We start from the raw sequence: 25,873 nt of genomic DNA, 5'->3' as shown, positions 1-25,873 counted from the left end.
ACATATATATATATATATGATGGAGTCGTTGTGGTAACGAGAAACTTAAGTACAGGTAGAACCTCCGTCCCACTTTTGTCCACAAGCGTCCGGGCTAATTTACTTCGTCATGCCTTTTTCGCATATTATGCATATTTGTTACACATGTATCTCTGAATGCTATCCTTTTTTAAATGAATTTGAAAATAAATTCGTCTGTTTACGCCAAACCCAGGTTGTAAATCCAGACTCGTTACAGTCGCTCTATGACTTTCTGTCTGCATTTCCCTTGCTACGGTCCCACTGCGTTGCTCTTTACCATTACATTATTCTGAGTGAATAATTTGGTTATGGTGCCTTACTAATTCCATTTCCTAACTGCGATTATCAGATATTCCATTGGTGTATTCTACCCTAGACCTGCTATCGTATTATCTTGATTCATTCATTGTATTTTAGTCACTTTATGTCACCTTGTAGTCGTGTTCCATTATCCTGTGTTCATTAGCTCTATTGCAAGTAAGCCAGCGTCATCCTGCTACCGCCTATTTTTTAACACCATCGAAATTATTCAGCTCCCTCTAGGTGAAGCCGATAAAAAAAGTCATTCAGATGTTTTCAACTTATGTTTAAGGTAACTGCCATCTTGGATATCTAATATTTAAAATTTTTGAAGAAATATTTACATATTGTTAATATGAAAACAATTTTTCCCAGTGGTGTCGTTGACCGATCAAAACCAATCAATCCAAGCGCCATGCAAAATATCCTAAGAAACGTTCGAGTCCCGAGATGAACTGAAAGTACGTGTACAAGCACCATTACTCGCTTTAGAGTTTTAGAAAAAAAATTATCTTAGTGTGGTCACCATCGAAAAGAGTAACCTTCGGGACTAAATTTTTATGTTTTTAAGCGTATTACTCAAAAGTATGACTTCTCACTGTACCTACCATTACTGAACATTTCATCATCCGTTGTTTGCCCTGCAAGGGCATACAGGACCCCAAATTTGAAGTTCACGGAGCCCTCCTGCTCCTCGAGTAAAAGTAGGTCCTAAAAAAGTTGCAAAGAAAATTTTATTGATAACGGTTTAGTCTACGCCGCCGTAACACACCGCATATGATATAGACTTGAGTTCAATAATTACAATTTAGAATTACAAAAATAAATACAATTAAATTGTGTTATTTTTTACCGCCCTTCAAAATATAGCATAGCATAACCAGTCTCATCGGATTAAAAGTAAACACAGTTGCAAACGAGGGTCACACTGACAGATATGTTACTCATTATTTTGTCGCTTCGGCTCGAAGCGATTTCACTGAAAACGTGCGACCTTCGTCTAAAGCCGCTGCAATGCTTCCAAAATTAAGGAAACACAACGGTTTCTTAAAGGACATGTTTGGTTATATCGTAGCATCTGCTGACCGCAGTATTCACGCAGGGTAGGCTATGACCGCTGTATAAGCTAGTTATAGCGTGGACTACGTGTATAGCGCATGCAATCAAAGCAGCATCGGCCCTTTTTAGCGGTGTTTACCATGTTTGACTTGTAATCGTTCCTTAAGTTTTACTGCTCTGGGTAGATTATCTTTTGCAATGCCCGATCATCATTGTTATCATGCTTGTTGGTCTTAGTCCACCTTCCGTAATCTATGAGAACCTCTCGCGAAGTGATCAGCCTAATATTCTTGAGCTGAGGCCGTGCTCGCTGCATGTCTAAAAACTTGGTCCCGTTTAATCTCGTTGTCGGCCGCCCTCAACATTCAGCAGTGTTGAAAAAGAGGCGGGCAGGAGAAGACTTAATCTAACGAAAGAATTTTATCCCGAAGTTTTCTTCTGGGATAAAATCAGCTCTGCTTAAATCATTCAACAGTAACAGCGATAGCGCAGACCGCCAAATTCGTCGTCACCGCTACCACCTTCGTTAGCAGGGATCCCGGGCAGAAAAACCATGACCTTCTTTCTTCCTTTTTTAGCTACACGTTGTCTTTTTTTCTCTATAGATTACTTACTTTTTTGCACTTTCCAACAGCCATTCTGTAACTCCAAGAAGCGTTTGGATCACCGCAGTACCAAGTGCAACAGCTTTAAAGCCAAAGAGCTGAATCGAATAGCCCAATGTGTTGCGCCAGTCCCTGTTTTCAGTCCCCGGCGATGCTGTCATTGCTTTGTCGACGTTGCTGAACTACTTCTACCTGTTCACGCCGCTTGTTAAGGTTGGCATAGGTGAAAGCAGGAAGCGTCACCATCTGGTGCCGTTTGCCATTTACATTGGTACGACGGAAATACGATGAAAGTGGACAAAGCGGGGCTTCTGAGGTATGTGAAGTTACGTCTCATACACAAGCCATTTTCCATGTGAGCTCTTAACAACGTTACTACTGCTACGCTCGGCAGAGGTTATAATGTTTGTCGTCGCGGGTCGCCACAAGGGCCTACAGCAATATGGCTGGTAACAGTGTTGATCTCAGAAATCCCACAATTTATAAAATGTTGGTAGAACTTACGATAAGCATTAACTCGTTATTTAATGGCGGAAAACGAATGGGGAAAAAATCTATCTAAAATTACTAGTGAGAGGAACCATTTAGTCGACACAAGTCAGTAGAATAAAAAGGAATATAGCTTCCATTAGCATGCGTAACAATTAAACAATCCGTATTGAATGACGGCTAATCTCATTAAACAAGATAAAAGTAGGATATTTGTGCATGGTAGATTTGACCATCCATTGTCTTTTTTTTTTTTTTAATGTTTCTTCCAAACTCACTGTACTTAACCACACTATTCCACTCTGGTTTTTGGTTAACATTTACAAACCTTTTGAATATCAGGTGAAAAAATCTCCTTCGGACCTTTGTCGACTCGATCGAGCGTTTCGAAATTGCTCAGGATCGACTTAACAGTTAGCGGCTTGTTAGGGCAATGTGAAAGACAAATACGCAGCGCCCCCTGGAATGTAACAGTATCACAGGAACAACCAAATTAGGACAAAGATAACACCAGAGCGACATCAACGTAGAAAAGGAAGTCATTAAGTTGAACGACGCCAGAAGGACATCGACAAGTTCGGAAGCTAATGGGAATTGCTTATTTCGTCGTGTGGAACAATTGTTCAGGTGATACAATTGTAAAACTCTTAAGATCTCCGCAAGAACCTTTGAGGGGAATCTCTTTATGCTTATGTTATTTTTGGGTCGTACATCTACACATCTGGCTTGTAGTTTTTTGCCTGTATGCGCTGTTTTTGGTCAGATTATACCACACGCATTGGTGTATAGCTATACATGGCCAAACTGACACCGCTAACCCGTTTAAATGGGCTGAATTGAAATATTTTTTATAGCAAATTTAAAGCACGCGCATTACAATCAGGATTTGCCTGCTTATAGGCATTGTTTGTTTGATTGTCAGTAAGGTCTTTCATTTAGAAAAAAACTCATAGATTGCATTATAGGAAGGGTTTTTATAGTTATTTGTTCGGACGTAATGTGTATATAATGAATATCTATGTCATATATATACATACATATATATATATATATATATACATATATACATATATATACATGTAGATACAGGTTGGACACAGACCTGCCACGTTGATACTTACCGTCTTTCGCCAGAGAATGGCCCGGTACTGCTGCGTGCCCTGTGAGTTGGCATCAGTGAGCACAACGGACAAGAAAAATGGGTTCTTCTCTGCGTCCGCCCCAACATAGTTCTGATGCACTGAAGACGCGAGTGACGTCCAGGAACAGCAGATCATGGCAAGTTAAAACATTTTTATAGAGAGAATGGCATTTATGTGATTTTGTTTTATGATTCTAGAACGTTTCGAGATGAAATCGTTCTCGTCGCCGCCGCTTATTTCATTGGACCTTCAGTTAGCCTTCAGTCGTACATCCAGCGGAGGTTCACTTTGCTTGCCCCGGTTAAACGTCGCTTTTAAGAATCGAATTCGGTAACACTATATATTTAAACCAACTTAAACCACTATATATTTAAACCAACCGGGAATAGATTGACTAAACATGTTCCTCAAATCATGCCTTGCAACGGTCATCCACGTTTACTACACTATTAAAATAGGTGCTGCTAATAGAGTACTATCGGCTAAAAAGCCTACGATGAGCACCAGTTTTTTTCTTTGTCCCCTTAGATAATAACGATACATAAAAGATGTCAGGTCTCGCCGATTAGGATACTCGAGTATGCTGTTACCACAACCAGTGGTTACTGTAACGCAATTAACTAACTATGTATAATGTATTATATAGTAGTTCTGCTCCAAAGAAAACAATGCTACAAGTACATATTTTTCCCTTGCACACACAATGCCCAATTGATACTGTCGATGATACTTTTCCCCTTCTCCAGTGCTACTGGCAGGTAACAGAAACTTCCAGATTCCCACATAATGAAGCGACGATAAGCAAAATATCTGGATTCTTCATATCAGGAACTAACCTGGACGATACAATCGGCCGATATATGAAACTCAATCATTATTGTAGGCGAACAATTATCATCACATAGTCCCTACGTTAGTGTGAAAATCCAGGAAAAAAGTTGTCATTTGTGAGCATGTTTCGTACTGATCCGAAGATTTTAACCACTGTTAAAAATGGGAGAGCTAAACCATGTGAAGAACTTGGTTCTGAAGCCATCATATAATGCGATCAGAATCATCACACAATGCAATCATAATGATATTTGCACACATTACCCTTTGGGGAGAACAAAGGAAAGGGGGGAGATGCGAGATTGTATTAAAGAACATGTTCCATTTCAGTCCGCTGCACTTAAGCAATGCACAGGTAAACAATTACGGATGATACATAAATTGTATGCATTTTAAACCTGCGGGTTTTCCGAGCTTGTTGTGTGGGATGTCAATGATTTTTTAGGTTTTAGAAAAACTACTTCGGGTTTTATGTGCCCTGAGTAGGTGTGTGGGGCGGGGGGGACTACTAATTCATTTCACAAGTAAGCTATTTAATCACGTCGCAAAAACCCCACACACTAGACAGGTTATTAAAACAGTTTTAAATTATATGGATTTTTAGAAAGAGCTATTTTGGTCAAGGAGATTGCACTCTACGCATTCCATAATCTACATATATATAGATATTAATGAGCTAAGGCTTGACAAAATGTTTTTATCAAGCAATGATTATAATGACGAGGACGAGGTACACAGTGATATCTAAAGTTAAACAAATCGACTCACGTTTGCCAAGGAAGTACTTAAAGTACCATCTGGTCTGATACTCTGGATTTTCCAGGACGGGGGTGCTGGGGGATCCAAACAGCTGCAAAAAAAGTCGTACGATCATTAAAAATAGAGAAATTTATACAAATTACCCAAGCGCCCATGTTAATTAAGTAATAGTTACATGCGGAGGTGACGAAGCTTCGAAATATTTCGAAAAAAAATTGAAATCCAAAACAAACGTATAACAGCCGACTGGTGTGCATCAACTAAGCAAATCATTAACGAGCTATCGCCTGTACTATTCATGCGGTGCTTGATTATTGCATATGACCTAGTGCACACAGGAGCACATTAAACTGGTATTAACAGACTACCTGTGCGAGTAAACAACGACCCTCTTCATTTCAATTCAGTTAACTGAATGTACTCTGCGCGAATTTTGACAAAAATTTACATGTTATTATATTGGATTAAAAATGATATCACCTCTCATGTCCTGGCGGCGATAGTTGGACAACTGTTTTTCCATTTGCCTACATGCACCAGCATCGATTTTCAGCTCAACGCTCAGAACCGTTGTCGTTTCTGCTGCCTGAATCCTCTATAAGCCTTTGTCCTTTCTTCCGTTTTAAATAAGGCTGCAATTTGTTAAGGGCTGTGCTCATCAATTGCGATAAAGGGGGAACAAGCGCTCAGAGACCCAAGCCATCAGTTTTCTTTAATCGAGTTGCGTCCATTGGGAAAACGCTCGCTTAAGGCCTCATTCAAGTAATACTACCGTACGTAACACTCTATCCTATTATTAACGTGTTTAACTGCTTAAGCATACCGCGATGAACCCACCACAAACAAACCCTCGACCTAGTAGCAAGGATGGGGGCCCGAGGAAACAGTAACTGCCAGCGCTATCCTTGTGTACGAGGGACATCCCAAGCCGCCATAGTAAATCATTTAGGACACATCTAGGCAGACGGCTCCTACCGTCGCTGTCTTTGCGGCCGCTGTTAGGAGTTTTCCGTGGTGTTCCGAATTAGATTACAGGGTAAGTCTGATCATTGCCGTTATTTTTCTAAAGAAGTGAACGGAATGGGTAGGGCATCATCGTCGATCGTGTGCACGCACCCCTTCGCTGAATTTCGAGCCCATACTACAAACGCTCTACTAGTAGTGGGTGAGTAACAGACTACACCTGGCGACCAGTTACATATAATCCTGTAAAATGGTCCTGGCTGAAGGAGCACATATTACAATGCAATAGAATCGGCTGCTGATGCAACACCACAGCATACTGCAACAACTCGCTGTAAACAGTAGCAAAAGAAGTAGGGTTGGGTTGGCTACTCCTATGGATATCTTCGGAAAAGCCTGCTTCCTTCGAGGGCTGGTTGCACGCTTGCCGTGCCTTTGACCCGCCACCGCCCATTGGGAACCACTTGGAAATTCTAGAAAATTTCAGTCTAGGTAAATATTGAAAATTTTATTTTACTTCGATGATGTTGCCACTTCAGCATCAGTAACGTGCCTTGTAATATCAAGATAAATTTTACTCCAGTTTTCTTCTATCCTAAACCATGCCGTGCCTGGGCTGCAGGGTTGATAGCAGCATCGAGCGAACGCAAACTGTGCTCGTAGTCGCAGTGGACGACTTTGCCCAAAATCTAAAGAGGGAAAAGACAGAAGAGCAAATAAAAGATCGCACAAATTCAGCCGTCCTTAGAGAAGCAAAAGCCTTCGCTCCCTGCTGAAGGAGTTATAATCTCTCCCCCACAGAAATTTTACGTCCTTCTCTGGAGACACAGACCAAGATCCAAGTACAGCCGTTGACTAGTTAAGACGCACAGGAGACCCTAATTTTATCTAAAACAGTGCTTTTTTACGAACCACTAATCCAATACAGCGCATCTCAACTAATAAGAACACTTGGGTCCGCAGCCTAAATAGTTAAATTTATTGAAGCTGTAATTGAATGCAGGCACCTGGTAGATTATACACTGCATTGACAAAGCAGATATACTTACACGTAGTTACGTGTTGTTACCGGAGTTAACACTATATCAGACGGATGCATGTCTTTGTACAGGTTCACCTTTTAATACTATATGCTTATAAGTGCATCACCAAGTGTTTCTTTTAGTCCGAATCAAAATATATTGGCATGCAGGTAACTTTCTACATATTGTAGAATGACTTATTATGTGGTATTGAAGCAAAAAAACGGAGTGTTTTTATAGCTTATCTGTGGTTGATTAAGCCTTCGTGAGGGTTACGCATGCTTTGTTCACTGTCTGATGAAAGGTAACGCATTGTTCGCCTTTTTGGATAACTTGAACGTAATGGAATAAATGAATTCCTGGCTAAACTTAAGAGAGCTATCAACTAGCAGGTCGATAAGTTCCATTTGTTAGCATCGCTAGTATAATTATTATTTCAGGATTTTCACGGCGGAACTTATGATCCGTATGGGTCGTGCTGAGTAAAATACGTTTACGAAATACTGTACCATGTTTCCCTAACTTAAATTAAGCACTAAATTTTCGCCGACTATTGTAATTGCAGAGTATTTCTGGTCGCAATACTATTTATACTGTAAGTAATCTAATACGGGTTTTCGTCCGATCTGTATTATTTAGGTTAGTATTTACATTTGTAGTATACCAAGAAAATATTGCTGTTAGAGAAGTATGGTCATCTCACTGTAGGCGCACAGCTGTGAAATTTTGATCCGAATGATGTTCCAGATCGTGTAAAAATCAAATTATTTCCTCTACGAGCGTGGCTCACAGCTGTCGGATGCGTCTGGTATCTGGCTTATTAGATGAGATTCTATCCTCTAACTTTGCGACAATCCTTATGCCTGCTTACTTTTATTTGCAATTCTTTTTTCTTGTCTGATCTATCGCCAACACAGGGTCTCAGCGCTAGACGGTGGCGACAACGACGGTGATTATCGTCGTACGCTTCAAAGGCGCGCAGTTTTTATTGTCGCTGATTACGGTACAAACCACTACTGTTATCGTGCTCTATAGTTCTCGCTATGTACTTGTCTGGGCATGTATGGGTGTCTATCTTTGAACATAAATGTCGTCTGTCAGATTTAGCCAGGGAGCTGGTGTGATATCATCAGATAGATCCATTCTCTACGTTATGCGTTTTGACGCGCTTAATAGATGCTTTCTCGTTATTGTTGTAAAGGGCGTGGATTAACTACGGGTAAGCGGGTCAGGAATGAAAAAGCCCGTTGCCCTGGTAACGACGACCAATTACCGGTCTGTGTGTCGAGCTTTTGTTGCTTTTTTAAATCTATTAGATTGCTACGCTTACGACAATCACAGTCAGTTATTAATGGACACAAAGCACGCCATAATTGCCATGCACAAATACGGCGATCAACAACTGTGACAATTACGCTGCTGCTGACAAATTGCTCTATGTTTTCAGCGGTGTTAGAAGGAGTGCGATTCTAACGACTGACTAAACGTGGTATGAGCAAGAAATGATAAGGCTAGTGGAGTTCAAATCTATGTTTCACTGGCCCAGATGTGCTGAGAACAAAAGACGACCTAATTAAAACTCAAATGAGTTAGATGAAGCTGTCTATCATGATGCTTATGATTTTCTCAACAATGTTAATGATGGGTGGTTGTATTTTATTTACTTTGAGAGTTTCTTCAGTGGTCACGCGGCGGACGTGGCTGCTGGACGAGGAGGGCCCTCCAGACGCATTCGTACCAGGACCGAGAAAGGAAAGCTGCATGGACACAAGATAGTGAGTGTGCGTATGGAGGCGATGGATAACCACCGAAATAAAGAGATCCAAAGAAAAAGCAAACTAGATGTCAAGGAAAGAAGAGTGAAAAAATAGGAAGTCGCATATGCGCGCTGGATCGAAACTTTAGACAGCGAGTAAGCTCGGTCTGGTCTGGGAGATGTCTGAGCCTACGATGACAAACGCAGAGCAGTCCTTACCCGATCCTCCTTAACGGCTATTTCTAGACACTCTTCGCGGTCAGACGTAGTTGTAACCGGCAGCGCTGTTAGTACAGATTGGGAATCGCTACTGAAATAGAGACCCTAACAATCGTTGGGGAATAGACGTACACGGTCGCATATAGATAAGTGTAAATATGCACCACCTTACAGCCTCTACACGGAAATACACCTTTGCTAGTCCGAGTTCGCCACCATAAACTTTGCTACCGGTGCACTCTAACTGACGGACGGGACTGGGGGCCCGCTTGGCCGACTCACTAAAGCCGGCTGTTTCCTAATTTCTTCCTCCCTGTTTTTGTACCTCTACAGGGAGCGCTGCTGCTACCAGCTGTTCCATCTGTTCCTCATCACTACTGCTCGTGCTAAATAGGGGATACTATGCACGCCTGTAGCATAGCGTGATCTCAATTTTGACCCGCTTACTACTCCCAATCTACCCCGCCTCAACACAGCTTCCATTTCCCGACTTTTTTTGTAGCAACCTCCTATTTCATCTACTTTGTACAGTCCCAAGTCAGTAATCTCACAATAGTCCACCGAAAACTCTTTACGAGAAGAGGATCTGGGGATACTATGCACGTCGTATCAGTGGTCAGCTGGACCAAGACGATAGTGTGAGCGTATTTTTTACACTAAATAGTACTATTATTTAGTGTAAAAAATACGTATGGTATGATAGTAGGTAGTTCACCGTACTGCATATGCCCACACGCACCGGTAGCTAGGCTGAACGTGGTGATATATATATGAACATTTCCACTTGACTAAAGGGATTAGCTAGTTCAATGTAATCCTGTCAGCAGACTTGCAGCTTTTACTAGCCTTAATATTAAATGGTGCTAATAGCTAAAATATTCCACCTATCAACACTGGGCAATACGTTATTTACATGTACATTACGTAATTACATGTTCGCTTTTATTGCTAAACGAGACAAAGCCTTATGTTACTTGTAATTTTTATAACTAGACGTTTTACCCCAAAAAAATTGGCGACGCCAGAACAAAGTTGTATGCGTTTATTTTGCCATTGTCTCGAATTATTTCCCTAACAAATCTCTTTTTTCCATGAGCATCAAATGCCACTGAGAAAAAATTCTACAAGTAAAAAAGAGTCGATACGTTCCTTTTTGACGATATCGTTAGCCTCCATAACGTGATCGGTGTGGCAATTGGCAATATGCGTTATCATATATGTTCATCCGCGACCTACATATCAGGCTTATCTAAACTCGATCAGTAACACAGTACAAGTAAACATCACAGTGTACCTACAACAAGAAGAACGAGAAGCGTACCTCGTCTTTGTCGGACCGTTCTCCCGTCTCCACGCGAAACCTCCGCACAACATTTTCGTTATCTCCATCACAAGAAGTGAGCTGCAATACAATTTTCACAATGGGTACAAGTACAAGACGAATAATCACGGTTAGAGCTGAGTGTGAGGGAGGCCCACGTCCGGCCAACAAAAACCAGACAGATTGTCCTATGAAAGGACGCGACCGTATAATAGATGCGTACAAATACATTCACTTATGATCGTATGCGTTCTCATCTGTCCAGTATTAATGTTAAACAGAGCCAATTGTTTACCATTAGTAACAACAAAAAACAGCATTCGAGAACAACTTGTGCCACCGACAGCCAGTAGAGACTAGAAACCAAGCTAAGCTATGCAGATGAGTAATTCTCCAGACAAGTATTGTGCTATATTCATAATTTACTGTCATAGATTATTACCTCAGATTCACTAATTTCTGGCAGCTAGTCTGGATAAATGAGATAAAGTTGGGAATATTAATGAAAGATAAAAGGGTCATGAATTCGACAGGTCATTTGGAACTAATGAAGTTTCTATTTATGTATGTGATGCATTTGGTAACAGTGTGTCACGCAATCCACGAAAAAACCAGTGATCTAGCCCACTAATGATTGTATTTTTATAATAATGTAAACTTTTAATTGTGGTTGCACGAGATGTCGCTAAAAGTTTGTATCTTGTTGCGTCAGTCGATAAAATTCTAATGGAAAACGGGAGATTTACATGTTCTTTAACCTGATAAGAAAGTATAACAGGACATTCTGGGTTTAATCTGGACTGGAATGGCCTTGAGTGATCTGGTTCGAGCAAATCCGTAAAGGACTCTAATCTTATAATAAATAGAGGTTGGCACGCAAGGCTGTACACTTGTTATAGGCGCCTTTTTTGTGGTTACTTTCTAACAAGCATTGAATTAAACTACTTTGTAACAGCTAACTAAAACGCTACAAATGGCTACAATTTTAATTAATTTTAGTAAAATAAACATTAGGGCGATTTGAAAACTAAAATAGTAACTACAATTTTATTGTATAAATAATATGAGCCAAGAAAAAATTATCAAAAAATTTTAGATCGACGCGTTGAATCAGACAGGCCGCCCGATAATAGTACTGCACCCGCATGGTATCTACATCACATCCTGTATAAATATGTAGCCCTTGGCAACTGCAAACTCAAAGTCTTACATATGATATGACGGCACTCATTCATGGAAAACCTTGAACTATGTACGAATTCATTTTGTCCGGCCCCCGTTCCAGGCATCGTTAATCATAACTTTAACGATTTCTCTCCCATATTTTTTGATGAACTCCGACTACGCAAAAGTAATGGGGAGCTTGGATCTGCAGGTCAGACCTTTTACGCACAGGAATGTGTTGCATAACAGGTAAATATTTCATGGTAACCGATACAGGCCGTGTAACACGCTTTAAAAAAATAAACGCTAAAAAAAAGATCTGACTTCGTCAATATTTTTCGATATGATACCCGACAATTTGAAGCACAGTAGGAAGCAATCTGCAGAAGGAAGCAACGACTGCTATCTCAAACTAGTCCCGTACCGTGCGCAAAGAAAAGCTTAAGGACGTATATTAGCTAAGGACGTAATATTAATGCCTGCTCGTATGGTTGCCAAGCTTTTTTATAGATTTATTGGCGAAGAACTCGAATAAAGCCAGTGAGATCCACTATGGTTAGACTTCTTTAGAAGTCATTGGTGCTAACCTAAAAAAAGTGATTTTAAGGATTTATTCACATAGAGGAAATTCAACAATCGTTCGCCACATCAGTCCGTAATGGTTTTTTTCAAAAGTTCAGCTGCTCTTCGGTAAGATCAACCCCAAGTGCTTGAGTTGTTGACGTATTTCTAGGTTGTTTTCTTTATGTAGGGCATGTCGGGGTAGCACAGTGGTTCCTACCACGAAACCTTATGGCCTATATCTCGTCCAAATTGATCAGCAGTCCAGCTTCATTCACGTAACAACAGCTTCTCTATATGGCGAGTTTCACGTCCGGTGCCGCCGTTGGGTATCCCAGCAGACAGACAGACAGCTGGCTTCTAGCACAAAGTGAAGTCAGGTGAAAGAGCTCAAAGCTAGATCACAACGTATTTCTAAGATTAGCATGCCAATACGTCACCCATTAAGCTATCATGGGAACTTAGTAACAGCCTGACGAGGGATTGCTGAATACGAAAGGTGACGATATCGTTGGCGTATAGCAACGCTTGTTTTTTCCGCCGAGCCTTGAACACTGAAGGGAAGGTTATTCTACTTGAAAGAGGATAGCAGAGGGCTTTGGTTATGATCCTGCCTAACGCCACTCAGTTGAATAAAGGCTCCAGCTGAACTCCTCATTTGTGCTCATCAGGTTTTCCCTTCGTGTCCCTCTGATTAAACACAGCATGTTCTATAGGACTCTGCATTCTGCAAAATTTTAAAATCTTATCTCAGAGGACTATATCTTAAAGCTCACAGACACAGCAAAGGGTGTCTGTTCTGATCTACTCCCTGAAGCAGTATGTCATGCGTTGCAAGAGTGGAACGCTTTCTGCGGAATCTACGCTGTTCAGCTAGAATGCGTGAAAGCTTTCGGGAAATTAGTTAGCCGATAACTAATAAGGCGAGCCAGAAACTTGTACCCACACCAGATTTTCTTTGCAATTGCCCTCCATAGAGACGGATCAAGTGCTTTATCCGTCGCCTGGGGGTGTGACGCCTAGAAGGGTATTATTCCAGTTTATCAGTAAGCACCGTATACTAAGCAAGTAGGCTTGTTCAGCAAGGACACATGTCATTAGCACTTTTCAAGTGCTCATTGCCACTCAGGAAGTTGCTCCAGGGAGGACAGCATTTCAAATCCGGAGAGCTCAGCCTCTAACTTTTCGCGCATCATAAACGTTTGTTCATTCCATGCCCCAGGATGCAAAGGCAGTCGCCACAAGCGCACCCTTGAGATGCCCTATTAGTTCTGCGGAGTTTATAGGACATAGCATTTTGCATAGCTTACCAAATTACCAACACGAATCTGCTTGCCACAATGTACACCCTTAACGCTGTCGTCTAATGTCCGTGAATGGAGATATCTAATAGCCCGTTCCAACGTTAGCATATGTCTCGTCTTTTTCGCAGAGCTGTATTATAGAGTGACGCTTTTCTAAAGCCTGGTGGAGATGAGCTTAGGCGAAGTATGCCTCCCCTTCAGGCGTCAAGGGACGGGTTTTTCTTACACAGATGATAAAAGAGCTACAAAGGTAGACAGTTTTCAAAGCCCTGAAGGGAAACACACGAGGCGCAATCACTAGAAGACTGGGGCATTGCAAAAAACAAGTTTTTGTGTTTAACTCTTTCTACCACTGAGATGCGGCTATATATATATATATATATATATATATATATATATATATGTAGGAAAGTGGATGTACAGTACGTTTCCTCTTTGCTTAGATTATTAGATATTTTGCTTTCCTATTGCATGCGTCGGCTGGGTAAGAAGTGTTTTGGGTCCATTTGAGCTTAGCTGCGAGAATCCGATCGCCTCAGTCTTGTACGGGCCAATACCAGGTCTATTACTACTACTAATACATTATTATTCCGTTTCCCCAGTTAGAGGCAATGCACTCATATGATTGACTTGTAGTGGGCCCGTCGAGTGGAGCACCGCTCGCAAGGCGGACTCCATAAAAAGGACAGCCGCCAGACCTATCCACACTCAAGAACACACATCTACATGTACTTTTCTCTGCCCGCCATTACAGGGACTGTTAATTCTCCAAGGCTGGGCTCGTTTTTTTTTGGCTTCAGACGCGACATTGTGAGGAAAAGTTGGCGAAAGAGGGAGACAAAGGTAACCACCTTTGCCTCAGCTGCGCCGTTTTTTGAATGAGATTTCGTAGCTATATGTACAGAATCTCTTTGAGATGCAACAGACGATTGCCTTTCGCGTTTTTGCTCATGTGCCCCAACAAAAGTATCGAATCTAAGTACGGATAGGTTTTCAAGGTAAAAAGATTTAGCTTACATGACAACAAAATTGTGCGGAGGCCCAACTAAACGCACGTTTGGCAATCTAGCTGTATACTGACACTCAGTACTTGCGTAAATTAAAAGACCGAACCAGGCCGCGTAGGTATAGCCGCAAGGAAACCCTCCAATCCTCTAACCGGTCACCAGCAAAATAGCCACCGATAACGAAAGCCCACCAAATCATGAAAACCCACTTTCGGGATGTCAGTTCTTTCAGGAGTTTCCTGTTTGGTAATTGTTGCTTCATTATAAACTATTTGTTCAATGGATAGACGATGGGAAAAATCTTATAGCGCGAAGCGTCACTGGCGTCGTCGTCTGTTGCTGCCGTAATAGGGGGTGTCGTAGTAAAAAGCGTCAGCGGAGCTGAACTCAGGCTTCTGTTCTCATTTCGAAAAACCTAGGATGACCCAGATCGGCCATTGATCCTTCATTATATCAGAATATGTCGATATACTGCAACGATTAATAAGCTAAACAAAGTGCTGTGCGTCAGCATAGGTGAGAGTTCGGGCGAAATTACGAGAGAAAACAACGCCAGCGGTAAAAAGGCACGACTTTCTAATGAACGAAAAACTAATAGCAACAGCGAGGCAGCAGTACGCCATATAAAATTAGTCTCCTGCTCACGGAATGATAGGACTGCAAAAACGGGAATACTAACTGCTGGTAAAGGAGCTTTTGATAGCAAAAATACAGGCACAGTAATACACCCACGAGTAGCATATAAAAGCTAACTTGGTTGATACGTGCGAGTCGGTTCAACGAAAAGTAGTAACAAACATCAACGGTTGATATATATATCTTTATGGCGTGGAGATAATAATTATCTGTGTCATTATCATGTTGTTGCGTACATACATACAAAAAATACGTGCATTTTCTACTAGGCTGTTTGAAGCTATTATAGTAGACCAAACCGTAGGCATCAAGAGTATTGACATTACATTTTTGGCTGTATGCCGTGAAAAGCTTGCCGTCGTGAAAACGTTTTGCCGTGTCATCAGAAAACAATGAGTTTAGAAACAAAGGTATTTTCAAAGGTAAACACTTGAAATCAACGCCCAATAATAAGGTTTGTTTTTCTCGGAGGAAAGAACCCTAATGGAATCTATCAAAAGCTAAACATGCGGGCAAGCAGCTTTTTCGGGATGCGATAGTCTGTTCTGGATTAAGAAGTTGAGGCACCCAGAGATGACTACATCTTGGGAAGGACGAGTTGTTGACATTACGGAAATTTCTCGTTTATAGGGGCAGTATGTTCCAGGTGGGTTTTTACCGTTAAATTGCGAAATTGTCTCTACGCCAACTCACATTTATCTTCATCTGTCGTAGGCTTAGAATTTCTTCTTTTGCTTTTCTGTTTTCATTACAAATTCCTACGCATGGCACCAAAAATCGACAGGGAGCACATTGCCCATTCTCGATTTTGCTCAAAAACATTCTTAATTACAGTAAATCGGGACTTTTGTTTGAGGTCCATATGGTCACCTCTTGTATAAGCATCAGTATTTATTGCACCAGTAGCAAGCAAGGCTTCCTTGTCTGGTGAGCTCACCGATCTTCGATGGATGCTGCGCACGCTCTTCTCTCTTCAAGAAACAGGAAATTTTATTGCTTATTAAAGTAATTTTATAACCGCATTGATTTTCAGCTTCTTATTACCTAATGACACCCAAACTGGTTCGTCTAAATAGTAACCAAGCATGTCAGCTGATAGATGTACGCTACACATATGTACGTTATAATAACTTCGCGGTATAAAGATCGTAATGCACCACTACATTGCTTCAATAACCTGTTGCAATTAAATCGTATATATATAGAAATACGCAGCTTTTCTGCAATATCTAACTTTCCAAATATAGAGCATGATCTCAAATGTCGACATAAGGATGATCAGAACATACGTGAGGCAGGAAATAAACAGAGAAGCCAAATATAATACTTGTTTTATGTTTTGTTTTAAATAATACGGTCAAAATCTAAGAACTTATTTACACCCAAGACCTGGTCCAAGATGCGTAGCCTTGCTTCAAAGTACATTATTACAGAAGTATCGCTCTTTTGTTGTAAAGTAGTGAAGAAACTTCGGGATGGACAAAAGCACGTTTTTCAATCTGCATTGTGTCAATAAATTTTCAATTTAGTGCCACAAAGCAGACTGAAGCAATTGCGAAATCCAGAAGCGTTTGCTTAAAGAACTAAAATTCGGCCGTAAGCGATTACCAACAAAATCCCGTACGGTCTCCTAATCGGTTTATGGAGTTTGTGCCACATAGATCGAAGTCTATCTATGAAGAAGATATCCAGTCAAATCGGCAACATTCAGCGTTCAAACAATTCACGCACGTTAAAAAATCGTATGCTGATCATAGTTTAATCATGGCGTCTTCGGTCCTAACGTGTGCAGAAAACACGATGTTGGGTGTTCAAAACAGAAAAAAATAGTTTATGATAACTACTTCCTATATATCACGTGCCGGGGCGCCTATAAGGCGTCGAGGCTTTGAAAACTATTCTAAAACTGAAAACGACCGTAAGGTAGAGCATCAAAGAATTAACCAGTCAGAGAAAATCATCGGAGACATATGGATGCCTTCCTTGAAGAAGGCGTCAGTGAGAACTATATCCAAGCTACATAAACGCATGGGACATCAACAGCGGTGTGGAAAAGTTACGCACGTACGTTTTTTAGGCATCTGCAGGCTTGGTTATTCTTTGCAGATGGAATATACCACTGGACAAACTGTACAGGCAGCTAATTCCGTGAAGAACATCCTTAAAATGTAAGTCGGCATGAGCGAATTTCAATGGTCGAAAGAACCTGTCGCGTTCATCTACGAGCTCTCACGTGTCGTTCGAAAGGTTGGACCATCCAAGAATGTACGCGGCAATGAGCTTGAAATCTGTCATCGTAGAGCTACATCATAAATGTTTATCATGCTGTGCGCTCATAGCTTGTTCAGGCTGAAGTACACTATGCTGCGGGGACTACATAATTCCTGTTAGTTACAATAATCTTTTTTATTATTTCGTTTTTGTTACTGGTAGATTGTAATAGATACCGCTACATACATTACGGAAAAATGCTCCAAATGCTCTTTTTTTTTGTTTTTTGTTAGATTGCCGGGAACTCGTGAACCATTGTAGAAAATAGCTTCGCATCACTTTTACCGACCCTTGAATATACAATAGCAATAAAGGATAGATTCGCGCTAATTCCTTTACATCTAAAATGTAATCCTGAACCATTCATACCATAGATTTCACTATAAATCTGGAAAACTCAGACAACACAAAGCTGTATGACCCGTTAAAAGTTTGAGCTCGCTTTAAAGCGGAGCGAAGTTGCGCGTAAGTAGCAGTCACTAACTAATCTTGCAATTGGCTGTTTACGTGCTTTTCGTCGCGCAATCGTATATGAAACATTTGAATATCTAAGAGGATCTAAAGCATATTGAATATACAACATTTCCAAGTAAGCGATTGAATGTTGTGGTGGTACTAGCAGACCGAAATTCATGGGTATCAGACCAGGCATCCCATTAGGAACGTCGCTTGCTGCATATTTTATTGGGAACCCTGTTTGCATTGCTTCTGTTTTTCTTTTTCATCTTCTCTTGTTTATTTTTTACTTATTGAATTATTGTCTTCTACTGGATACAAGCACCAGCAGCTATAGTAGTAACAGTTACGCTTGGAAGAGCGATCTTGGGTAGCCGCTTTGCTCGTCTCGATCTGTTCGTTTTATTTCAATACTGTTAGAAATTAACGCTCTTTTGCGTCCTGTTGTGCCCTATCTCTCAATCTAGTCTGTCCTCTAAAATCCACTCGACGATCTTGGCCAAGGCACTGGCGGGCAAATCGACCCAGGTTACGAATTCACGTTGAATCTTTTTCCTCGCTTGTGTCCCAGAAAAGCGCATTTTCGATTCCTTCGAGTACGTTCGTTCAGCGTGCGTATTTGTGAGCGTGCGTGGCTCCGCGACGCCCTTCGAAGCGACTGCCATGTTGCCCGTAAAGTAATGAAATACAGTAAGCGATAAGGAGTAGGGCAAACATTCTGAAAAAGTCAGCCCTTCTAAATCGAAACCATCAATTTCTTTTCAACCCGTGAAGGGTCGAATTGCGCACATAAGGTATATATTATCACGTAACAGTAGCAATAGCAGACGCAGCGTTAGGCTATGGTAAGCGCTCTGCTTCAGCTGTGATTAAGTTGAACCGGTGTGGGTGCAAGTCAAAACTGAGAAAAAGAATGATAGAAACCTATCCAATACTCCCACGTAATCTGAAACGACATCGCCTCCATTCAGGCAATTTTCCTTGTGCAATTTCAACGCCGACCGCCCCTAGGACGGCAATTGCAGAGTACGGGAAAGACAGCTTGTATGGATACATTTTTCGCCGTATGCAGGAAAGCATTTTTCAATCATGACGAAAAATATTTGTTGTTACCGATCAAGAGGGTCGTCGTCTTGTAACGTTCCTAGCACAATATTTTGCTCATTTTGCCGTTTATAGAAGGAATCCCAGTAAGCACACGATTGCGGCCCTGGGGCGGCCCTCACATATACCAACGTGATGAACGACGTATAGGCTGGTTCACGTTATGACCGTCTTATAACTATCAGGATTATAGCTTTTCTCTTTCTATCTCCCTCTCTTTTCTATTCCCGCCGCTCCTTATCTTGGGATGTAAAAAAAAAACATAAATAGGATGTAATCAGGTCGACGTGATAAAACTTACGAATTCCAAAAATCTGAAAATATGGTAGACCTTATTTTTTCTGGTTAAATACCATTAATAGATTGAATAAATAATAACCTAGCAAGCTGTTCGCTCACCTAAAATCATTTTACATACACTTCATATCAACTAGACCATCGCTTATGCGTGTCTCTAAGAGATCTAAGGTACTCAAGATGGCATTCGATTACGCAGGATCAAGCGATTTATCGGTGCATAAATTTACGTAACTGAGTCTTAGCTACACCATAGTCAAGTGTTTAAGCGATTACTCTCGCCTGATTTGACAGGGCTTAGTGAGGCTAAACCCACCATAATGGCAGCCATTAGCCAACTGAGAAAATTAGTGCTCGCTTATCGACGCTTTTATGGGGTGTCGCCGGAGCGCATCTGGTTGGTGTTTCTATATAAATCTAAAGACCATCCATCGTCAAGCTTGCTGACGGTACGGGCACTCTCTAGATGATCATCACGGCCGCATTATGAGCATAACATTTGGCGAAGTATTGCGGGCAGCTCTGAACAAGGATATGGGCTCGTGCATTCATAGAGACACGGGAATGTAAGTTTGGAAGGTATGAAAAAACTTACGAGTTTTATGATTAAAATTCGTTAAACACATTTACACATTTAGACCGCTCAGACAAAGTGGCTAAATAAACTATTGAGAGATTTGACCTAATCAGTGTGTCATCATCGTTCATATGGACATTTTAGATGAATATATGTCGCAGGTGCTGTTAAGTATCATTTGAGTTGGAAGACCTCCGATCGAGGACAACGTTTTGTACGCTGTGGAACTCTTGCTTCGATGGCTGTTTCTCTGCTACCTGTGGCGGGCTAAGTTTAGAGCGGAATTTTCTAGAAGATTTTTTCATAGAGTGAAAACAAAAAACAATAAGAAAAAACACTAGATTAAGTGTGTACAAAAAAAGTTCAGCCTATGAAGGTAAGATACCTAATACTATAGGTATATCTAACTCTTTGTGGTAATATTATATGTGGTATATCAGGATGTTCGCACAATACGGGTGAAATTATACCAGCTCGAAGTTGGAACAGACGTAGAAGGATGTTCTACAGAAGAAATAATTGTTACTAAAAACCTCACATCAGGGTGTTCAGGTTAGGCGCTTGAATATCGCAAATATAAACTAGCGATTTCACTCATGATTTATTCCAATAGAGAATCCCTATCAGCTTGTTTGTCATTAGTCCTATCGCACTGTAGTGGCCTCTTGAAAGTAATTTGTTTTTGAAACCCTCTGTAATTTAATAAAAATAACTCTATAAAATTATAGAATTTTTTTGTTATTACCTTCTTTGGCTTATGAAATATAGACGGTCAATTTATTCCACTTGAACCGAACGTATAGTTTACTTGTTACCTAGGTAAGTATTTTACTAATATACATAGTATCAGCTATCAGTATGCTAGAAGCCTTATTATCCTGGGTTTAAAACTAAGTAGCCTACAACATAGTTTTTCTCCGACAGAAACACGCGTCGGTCAGATGAAAATTTTAGGTGGATATCGGGGCGGTACGTCAGAGTACATATAGGTAATTAAGTTTTATATTCTGTACTGTCGTAGAGCATTGCTGGGTGTTAACATGTCATCCGTAAACATTAATAGTAGGCTTACCAATTCCGTAATCTGCTGTACGTCCGCTTTGTAGATTTTCCGCTCTTTACGAGTATTCGCTTATACAATAAGATTAACAGAACGACTACAAACATAAATGTTGCAGGCATTTTTTAAAGAATTGTATCTGTTTTTCCATATTATTGTAAATGATTGTACATAGAAGAAGCAGCGAAGCATGGTTATTGAGACCTCGCTCCTTTTGTGGTACGTACGGATCGAGTACTGAAATTGCAAAATACAGTGACTGGAAAAAGCAATCGACTGTCGATATTCGTTCATATAATTACATAAAAGCTGCGTCAAAAACAGTCAGCAATGGCTATTGAGTTGCTAAGTGCGTTCAATATTATTACGAATATATTTAAATAGAGAGGCGAGCTATGCAGCATAATGTTTAGCATTCTCTTAACATTATTTAATTATAGCAAAATCTTTCCCCAAAGAGCACCAGCACGGTGTAGCCGTGTCCATCGCGTGTCTTCTCCTCGTTCTCATCCTTCCGGTTGAAAGGTGCCAAGTCGAGCGTTCTGGCTAAAACGCCCATAGCAAAGCCAACAAAGCTTGCTCTACCACCATCTTGTCCATTGTCAGTCAATCCCATAATTCCCTTGGGCCCAGCCCTATCCCGTTTAGTTGTAGTGCGCGACGAGCCACACCTACCCCTGTCTCGCCGCATGGACCGTTAGATCCTAATACTCTGTCGGTCTCCAGTTCCCCGTAGGCCTATTTACGTTACCAATTACCCTCGGGCCCACAGAATGGTCTTCCTTGGGCTTCGGTACGAGCTCCTACAACCACTGTCTGCCATCTTTCTGCCCAAGATATTGCGGATACAACTCAGCAAAGCCGCTCGACATTCCCGTACCCTTTAGCCTCCCCTCTTAAAAGTCGTTTTACGAGTGCTGCCGCAAAAGCTTTTTCGAAAATCTCTATGAGCAAACAAAAGTCGTCTCCGAAATTCCGCCTATGTCCGTATCGGTGTTTTGCCGAAAAAGGGACGCAACTATACAGTTAGTTGTTCCAGCTCGAACGGTTGCTGTCTCAACGCTAGCCATATCCACAACGGTCATGTTGCTACACTGGCAGTAAGAACAACAACGGCAAGCGCGACTCTGCCGGACTAGCTGTGGAAAAATTATACAAAATAAAAAGCGAACAGAGCGAAGTTACGGACTGCTTCTATGTGGCCCCGAAGAAGCAGAACATTGAGAACGGTCCCCTTGCACAGCCGACCGTTCCTCCGTTCTTTGTCCCAGATCGCAGACAGAACATTGGTTTAGATGACCGGCCCGATGGATATTCGACGTTCAGAGAAGGAGTGAAACGGGAGTGAGTTACCGGAGAGATAGGATATAGAGAGCAGAAGATGGTGTGCCAGTATAAGCTAATATATTATTCTACTTATGGCGGCTGGTGAGGTGGGTGAATTTTCGAACGTGCGCGAACCAGTGGCTCGAGCAATCAGTCCGTGAGTAATCAGCCGAACAGACTGTGACAGGGACCAATGACAGGATTGAAAGGCGAATGTATTTTCGTACACAAACGTCACGTTTCGTTCATTATTCATGGATGGTATAAGCCTTGACATAATACCACTTCAACCTCATAGACAGAGACATGGTGCTACGTGACCCACAGTACCCTCCAATTTGATGCAAGAGCAACTGTCTCCCAATTCAAACCTTTAATTCGTTTTGTTCAGCGCTTATTAATATAGGTAAACGCGTGCTATTTTAATCATACTACTAAGTGCAATTCCATTAAGAGTTGATCCGAGCAAAAACCCCGAACGAAATGTTGTGTTCGAAATATATCGTTTGATTGTTGAAATTATACGTTGAGGTTGTTTCCACTTCATTATTACTAGTTCAACCTGGCTAAATAATAACTATCGGGCATCACTGCGATTTTTTCCGATCATCGCGAACCATCGTTCCACCCACTTTTTGCTACGTATCCATTGTTTGTTGTCACACTAAAATGGAACCCTCGCCTGTTTTTCTTCATACAATTCGTTATAGAAAAAAAAGTTCGTAATCAATCCTTCCATAACATAGATTACGACTTCTGTCGCATGTTAAAAGCTGATCCTGGCTTGGTTGAGAGCTGCGCTGAAGTTCGGTCATTTCATCTGAAAAGCTTCCAATCTAACAGCTTACGCTCACCGCCGTCCCGAAATCACCACCATAAAGCAAGTTGTTTAAACAAAAGCTAATGTTTGAGTGCGGACGCTAGTTCTGCCTTCACAACTGTGAAGGATTATTTTGCTTCGATAGCTCTTCGTACATTGACGAGCAGTTCCGGAAATTTCCGGATGGTTTAGGAATTGAATGAGGTAGCCTCCTGCAGAAGGTTGTATTTAATTCTATGACCTCAACGCGTTCGAGGCAGGAATAAACGCGTCACAATACAATATTTTCCGTAACAATATACTTAATCAAAGTAGCTGAATTTCTGTCGTATGCGTGTTTTTGCAAAAACGGCAAAAAATAAAACATTCACTAGTCGTAAAGTTTGTTTTTAAATTCTAAAATATAATCTTCATAAATAAATGCATGTAAAGCTAGTAATGTCAGTGATAATCACTCCGCTACTAACTTACCATCTCCACCGATCCGTAGTGTCGACGACTAAAAACTCCTCTACGTGCAGCGAGATCGGTGGCGGATGAACTGAAAGAACAAAAGAACGGGGTTTGAAAAACTTGCTGTAAAATAAGCAGTAACAATCAGCATCTACCATACAATAAGCTTAACTCGTCTTCTTTTATGCACGTTTTGTTGACTGAGGTAGGGTACACTCACGCTCAGGAACTACGTAAACCAACATCCCTTTTACTCGATTTTAAGCATACTCTCCGACGATTGATGCTTCTTCCTTAGAAATATTAATTGCTGATATATTGATATGAGTAATTATTGGCTTACGCCTTTAAACGACCCTTCGAACAGTGGAAATTTCCACACTAGTCGCGTTGCTTTTGTTACCGCGAGATTGTACGATACTGGTATCGGGCTATTAGAAAAGCTTAGTTAGACAGGTCTAAGGGCCGTCAATGATGTTCATCGCGGTTCATGCCGTTAGTGCAAAGTGCCCCAACAATCTACGGCTGATGCACTTCTATGTGATAGAAGCAGACACACGCCCGGCCCTTGTAAGTGAATTGATGATACAAAGAGCTTCCTGTCGCACGAGTGGCAAAAGGCAAATTTGCCTTCTGCATACATCACGGAAAGTTTCAGGACGGTTTTCACCTGAATATAGCGATCGCCAATTTGATTTCGTTCTGACTATGGACGAACGTTAACAGCCATATTATAGGTATGCGATCAAATTGCTTTTAGACAGTTCGAAACTATGAACGCTATGCTCGAAACGAGTAATGGTTACAGGTTACGAGGCCTTGTTAGGCCTATTTTATTTCGATGCACGAGTCTCCGTTCGTAAAAAATTGGCGTGGTCTTTCAGGTAGTTGTATTATAGCTGTGATAGTCTACATCTAGATAATATTAATTTTGGGACGATTATATTGTAAATGCGGCAGGCAGTGATGTGGAGAAGCTAATACCCATTCTCTGTGTACAAGCACTAGTGATGAGATTTCAGTAGGAAGTAAACTGTATAAATGATTTCCTTGGACGAATAGAAATGCAGTGGAAAGTTCCACTGACTTGTTCAATGTTTAGGTACGAAGAAAGGGGAAGATATCATGGAGCGTTTACCCAATGTGGCTGATCAAGTATCATCCTTAGAGGCAAAAAACGTTGAGCGCACTGAGGGTCCTTAGCGCCATTAGCTTAACTCATTGTTTAAGTCTAATTTATACGCCGTCTTCGTCTAGCCTCTCGGTCATGCACGTTCTCCAACTTTTCGCACGTACCTGTTCTTTTTCTTTCTCTTTTATCCTGACATTTTACTATGCAGCAACGAGATTTGATTAAGACGAGGCGCCCAACGTCGCTGCAGTTCCTTCAGTTGGCCCCGTGAAACACGTACCTCCTGCAACAGGCCTTCCTCGAAGTTTGAGTAACGATACGGCTTCACTGGGTTGCGGCAGTACTCTGCCCTTGCCACCGTAGCCGCCGCCGCCTGTGTCGATCCACCAAACGTGCTACCGGTATGTTTCTGATGTTCCGAAAAGCATCATACTGAGAAGCTTTTGCCCGGTCCCCGACCTTGGCAGTTGCACCCAATCGAGCACATTCGTGTGGCTCTTCATTTGAGGGAAAGTAGGGTTTAATACATGCTGTGTATGCCACTCCACCACTGCTATCAGTACTAGGAGCATGACCTGACGGCGGACTAACCATCCAACTAAGCAAAGGGCAGGTCGCTATACGCCGACGACGAAAGACTAGGCACAAGGAGGGAACGAACCAAATCCAGCCGGGGAAGAGTAGACCAGAGTACTCACTAGTCGCTCACCTCTCCCGTGCGCCTCCTTCTGCAGCCAGCTCGCCGCTCTCTTGACATGACGCGAGACACGTCGTTCGTTCGGCGATAGAACACGTTGGCGGCCGCACACGAACGTGACCTAACAATGTGTGAACGCAACTGAAAGTAGCCCTGCCCACGGAGAAGCGATTCTATCCGGTTACAGAAAACAGCCTACTGGGCGCATAGGCTGCGGTGACCACGAAATGACGTCACGCAGTTTATCATACGTTGAGAGGCCTTTGTTGTTTTTGGTCCATAAGCTTTTGTTGTAAAGTATACACACACACGTACATACCGACGGGCCCACACGACGCGCACTGGGTGCCGTGTGTACAGAGAAGTGCAGCGAGCGTTTGGAACAGCGAATAGCTTCATTGTCTTCGCCGCTGCCAACGCTCGCAACACTTCAGCTAAAGAGCTGTTGCGGTGTCGACACTGCTTAGGACTGTTTACTGCATTTGCTACTACTGACGAACGCATCCGTTTTGTAGTTGCTA

The 25,873-nt window shown here is 41.6% G+C and overlaps 1 protein-coding gene across 1 annotated transcript in view; it reads right to left on the bottom strand.

Moving 5' to 3' along the window:
• Positions 1 to 23,605, bottom strand: part of LOC111266510 (GTPase-activating Rap/Ran-GAP domain-like protein 3) — a 49,495-nt gene extending 25,890 nt beyond the window's left edge. Inside the window, exons 1-7 of the mRNA XM_086970934.1 lie at positions 23,542 to 23,605; positions 10,488 to 10,568; positions 8,856 to 8,948; positions 5,216 to 5,297; positions 3,596 to 3,714; positions 2,803 to 2,934; positions 930 to 1,032 (exon numbers count right to left, since the gene is read on the bottom strand). Coding sequence (XP_086827060.1) covers positions 930 to 1,032; positions 2,803 to 2,934; positions 3,596 to 3,714; positions 5,216 to 5,297; positions 8,856 to 8,948; positions 10,488 to 10,568; positions 23,542 to 23,544 — 613 coding nt within the window. The 5' untranslated portion in view covers positions 23,545 to 23,605. The remainder of the gene's footprint in view (positions 1 to 929; positions 1,033 to 2,802; positions 2,935 to 3,595; positions 3,715 to 5,215; positions 5,298 to 8,855; positions 8,949 to 10,487; positions 10,569 to 23,541) is intronic.
• Positions 23,606 to 25,873: the final 2,268 nt, after the last annotated feature.

This window comes from Varroa jacobsoni, unplaced genomic scaffold (assembly GCF_002532875.2).
Source record: "Varroa jacobsoni isolate VJ856 unplaced genomic scaffold, vjacob_1.0 scaffold_1092, whole genome shotgun sequence".
Classification (NCBI taxonomy): Eukaryota; Metazoa; Arthropoda; class Arachnida; order Mesostigmata; family Varroidae; genus Varroa; species Varroa jacobsoni.
The sequence above is the reverse complement of the archived record's forward strand: the minus strand, read 5'-3'. Positions and strand labels throughout refer to the sequence as shown.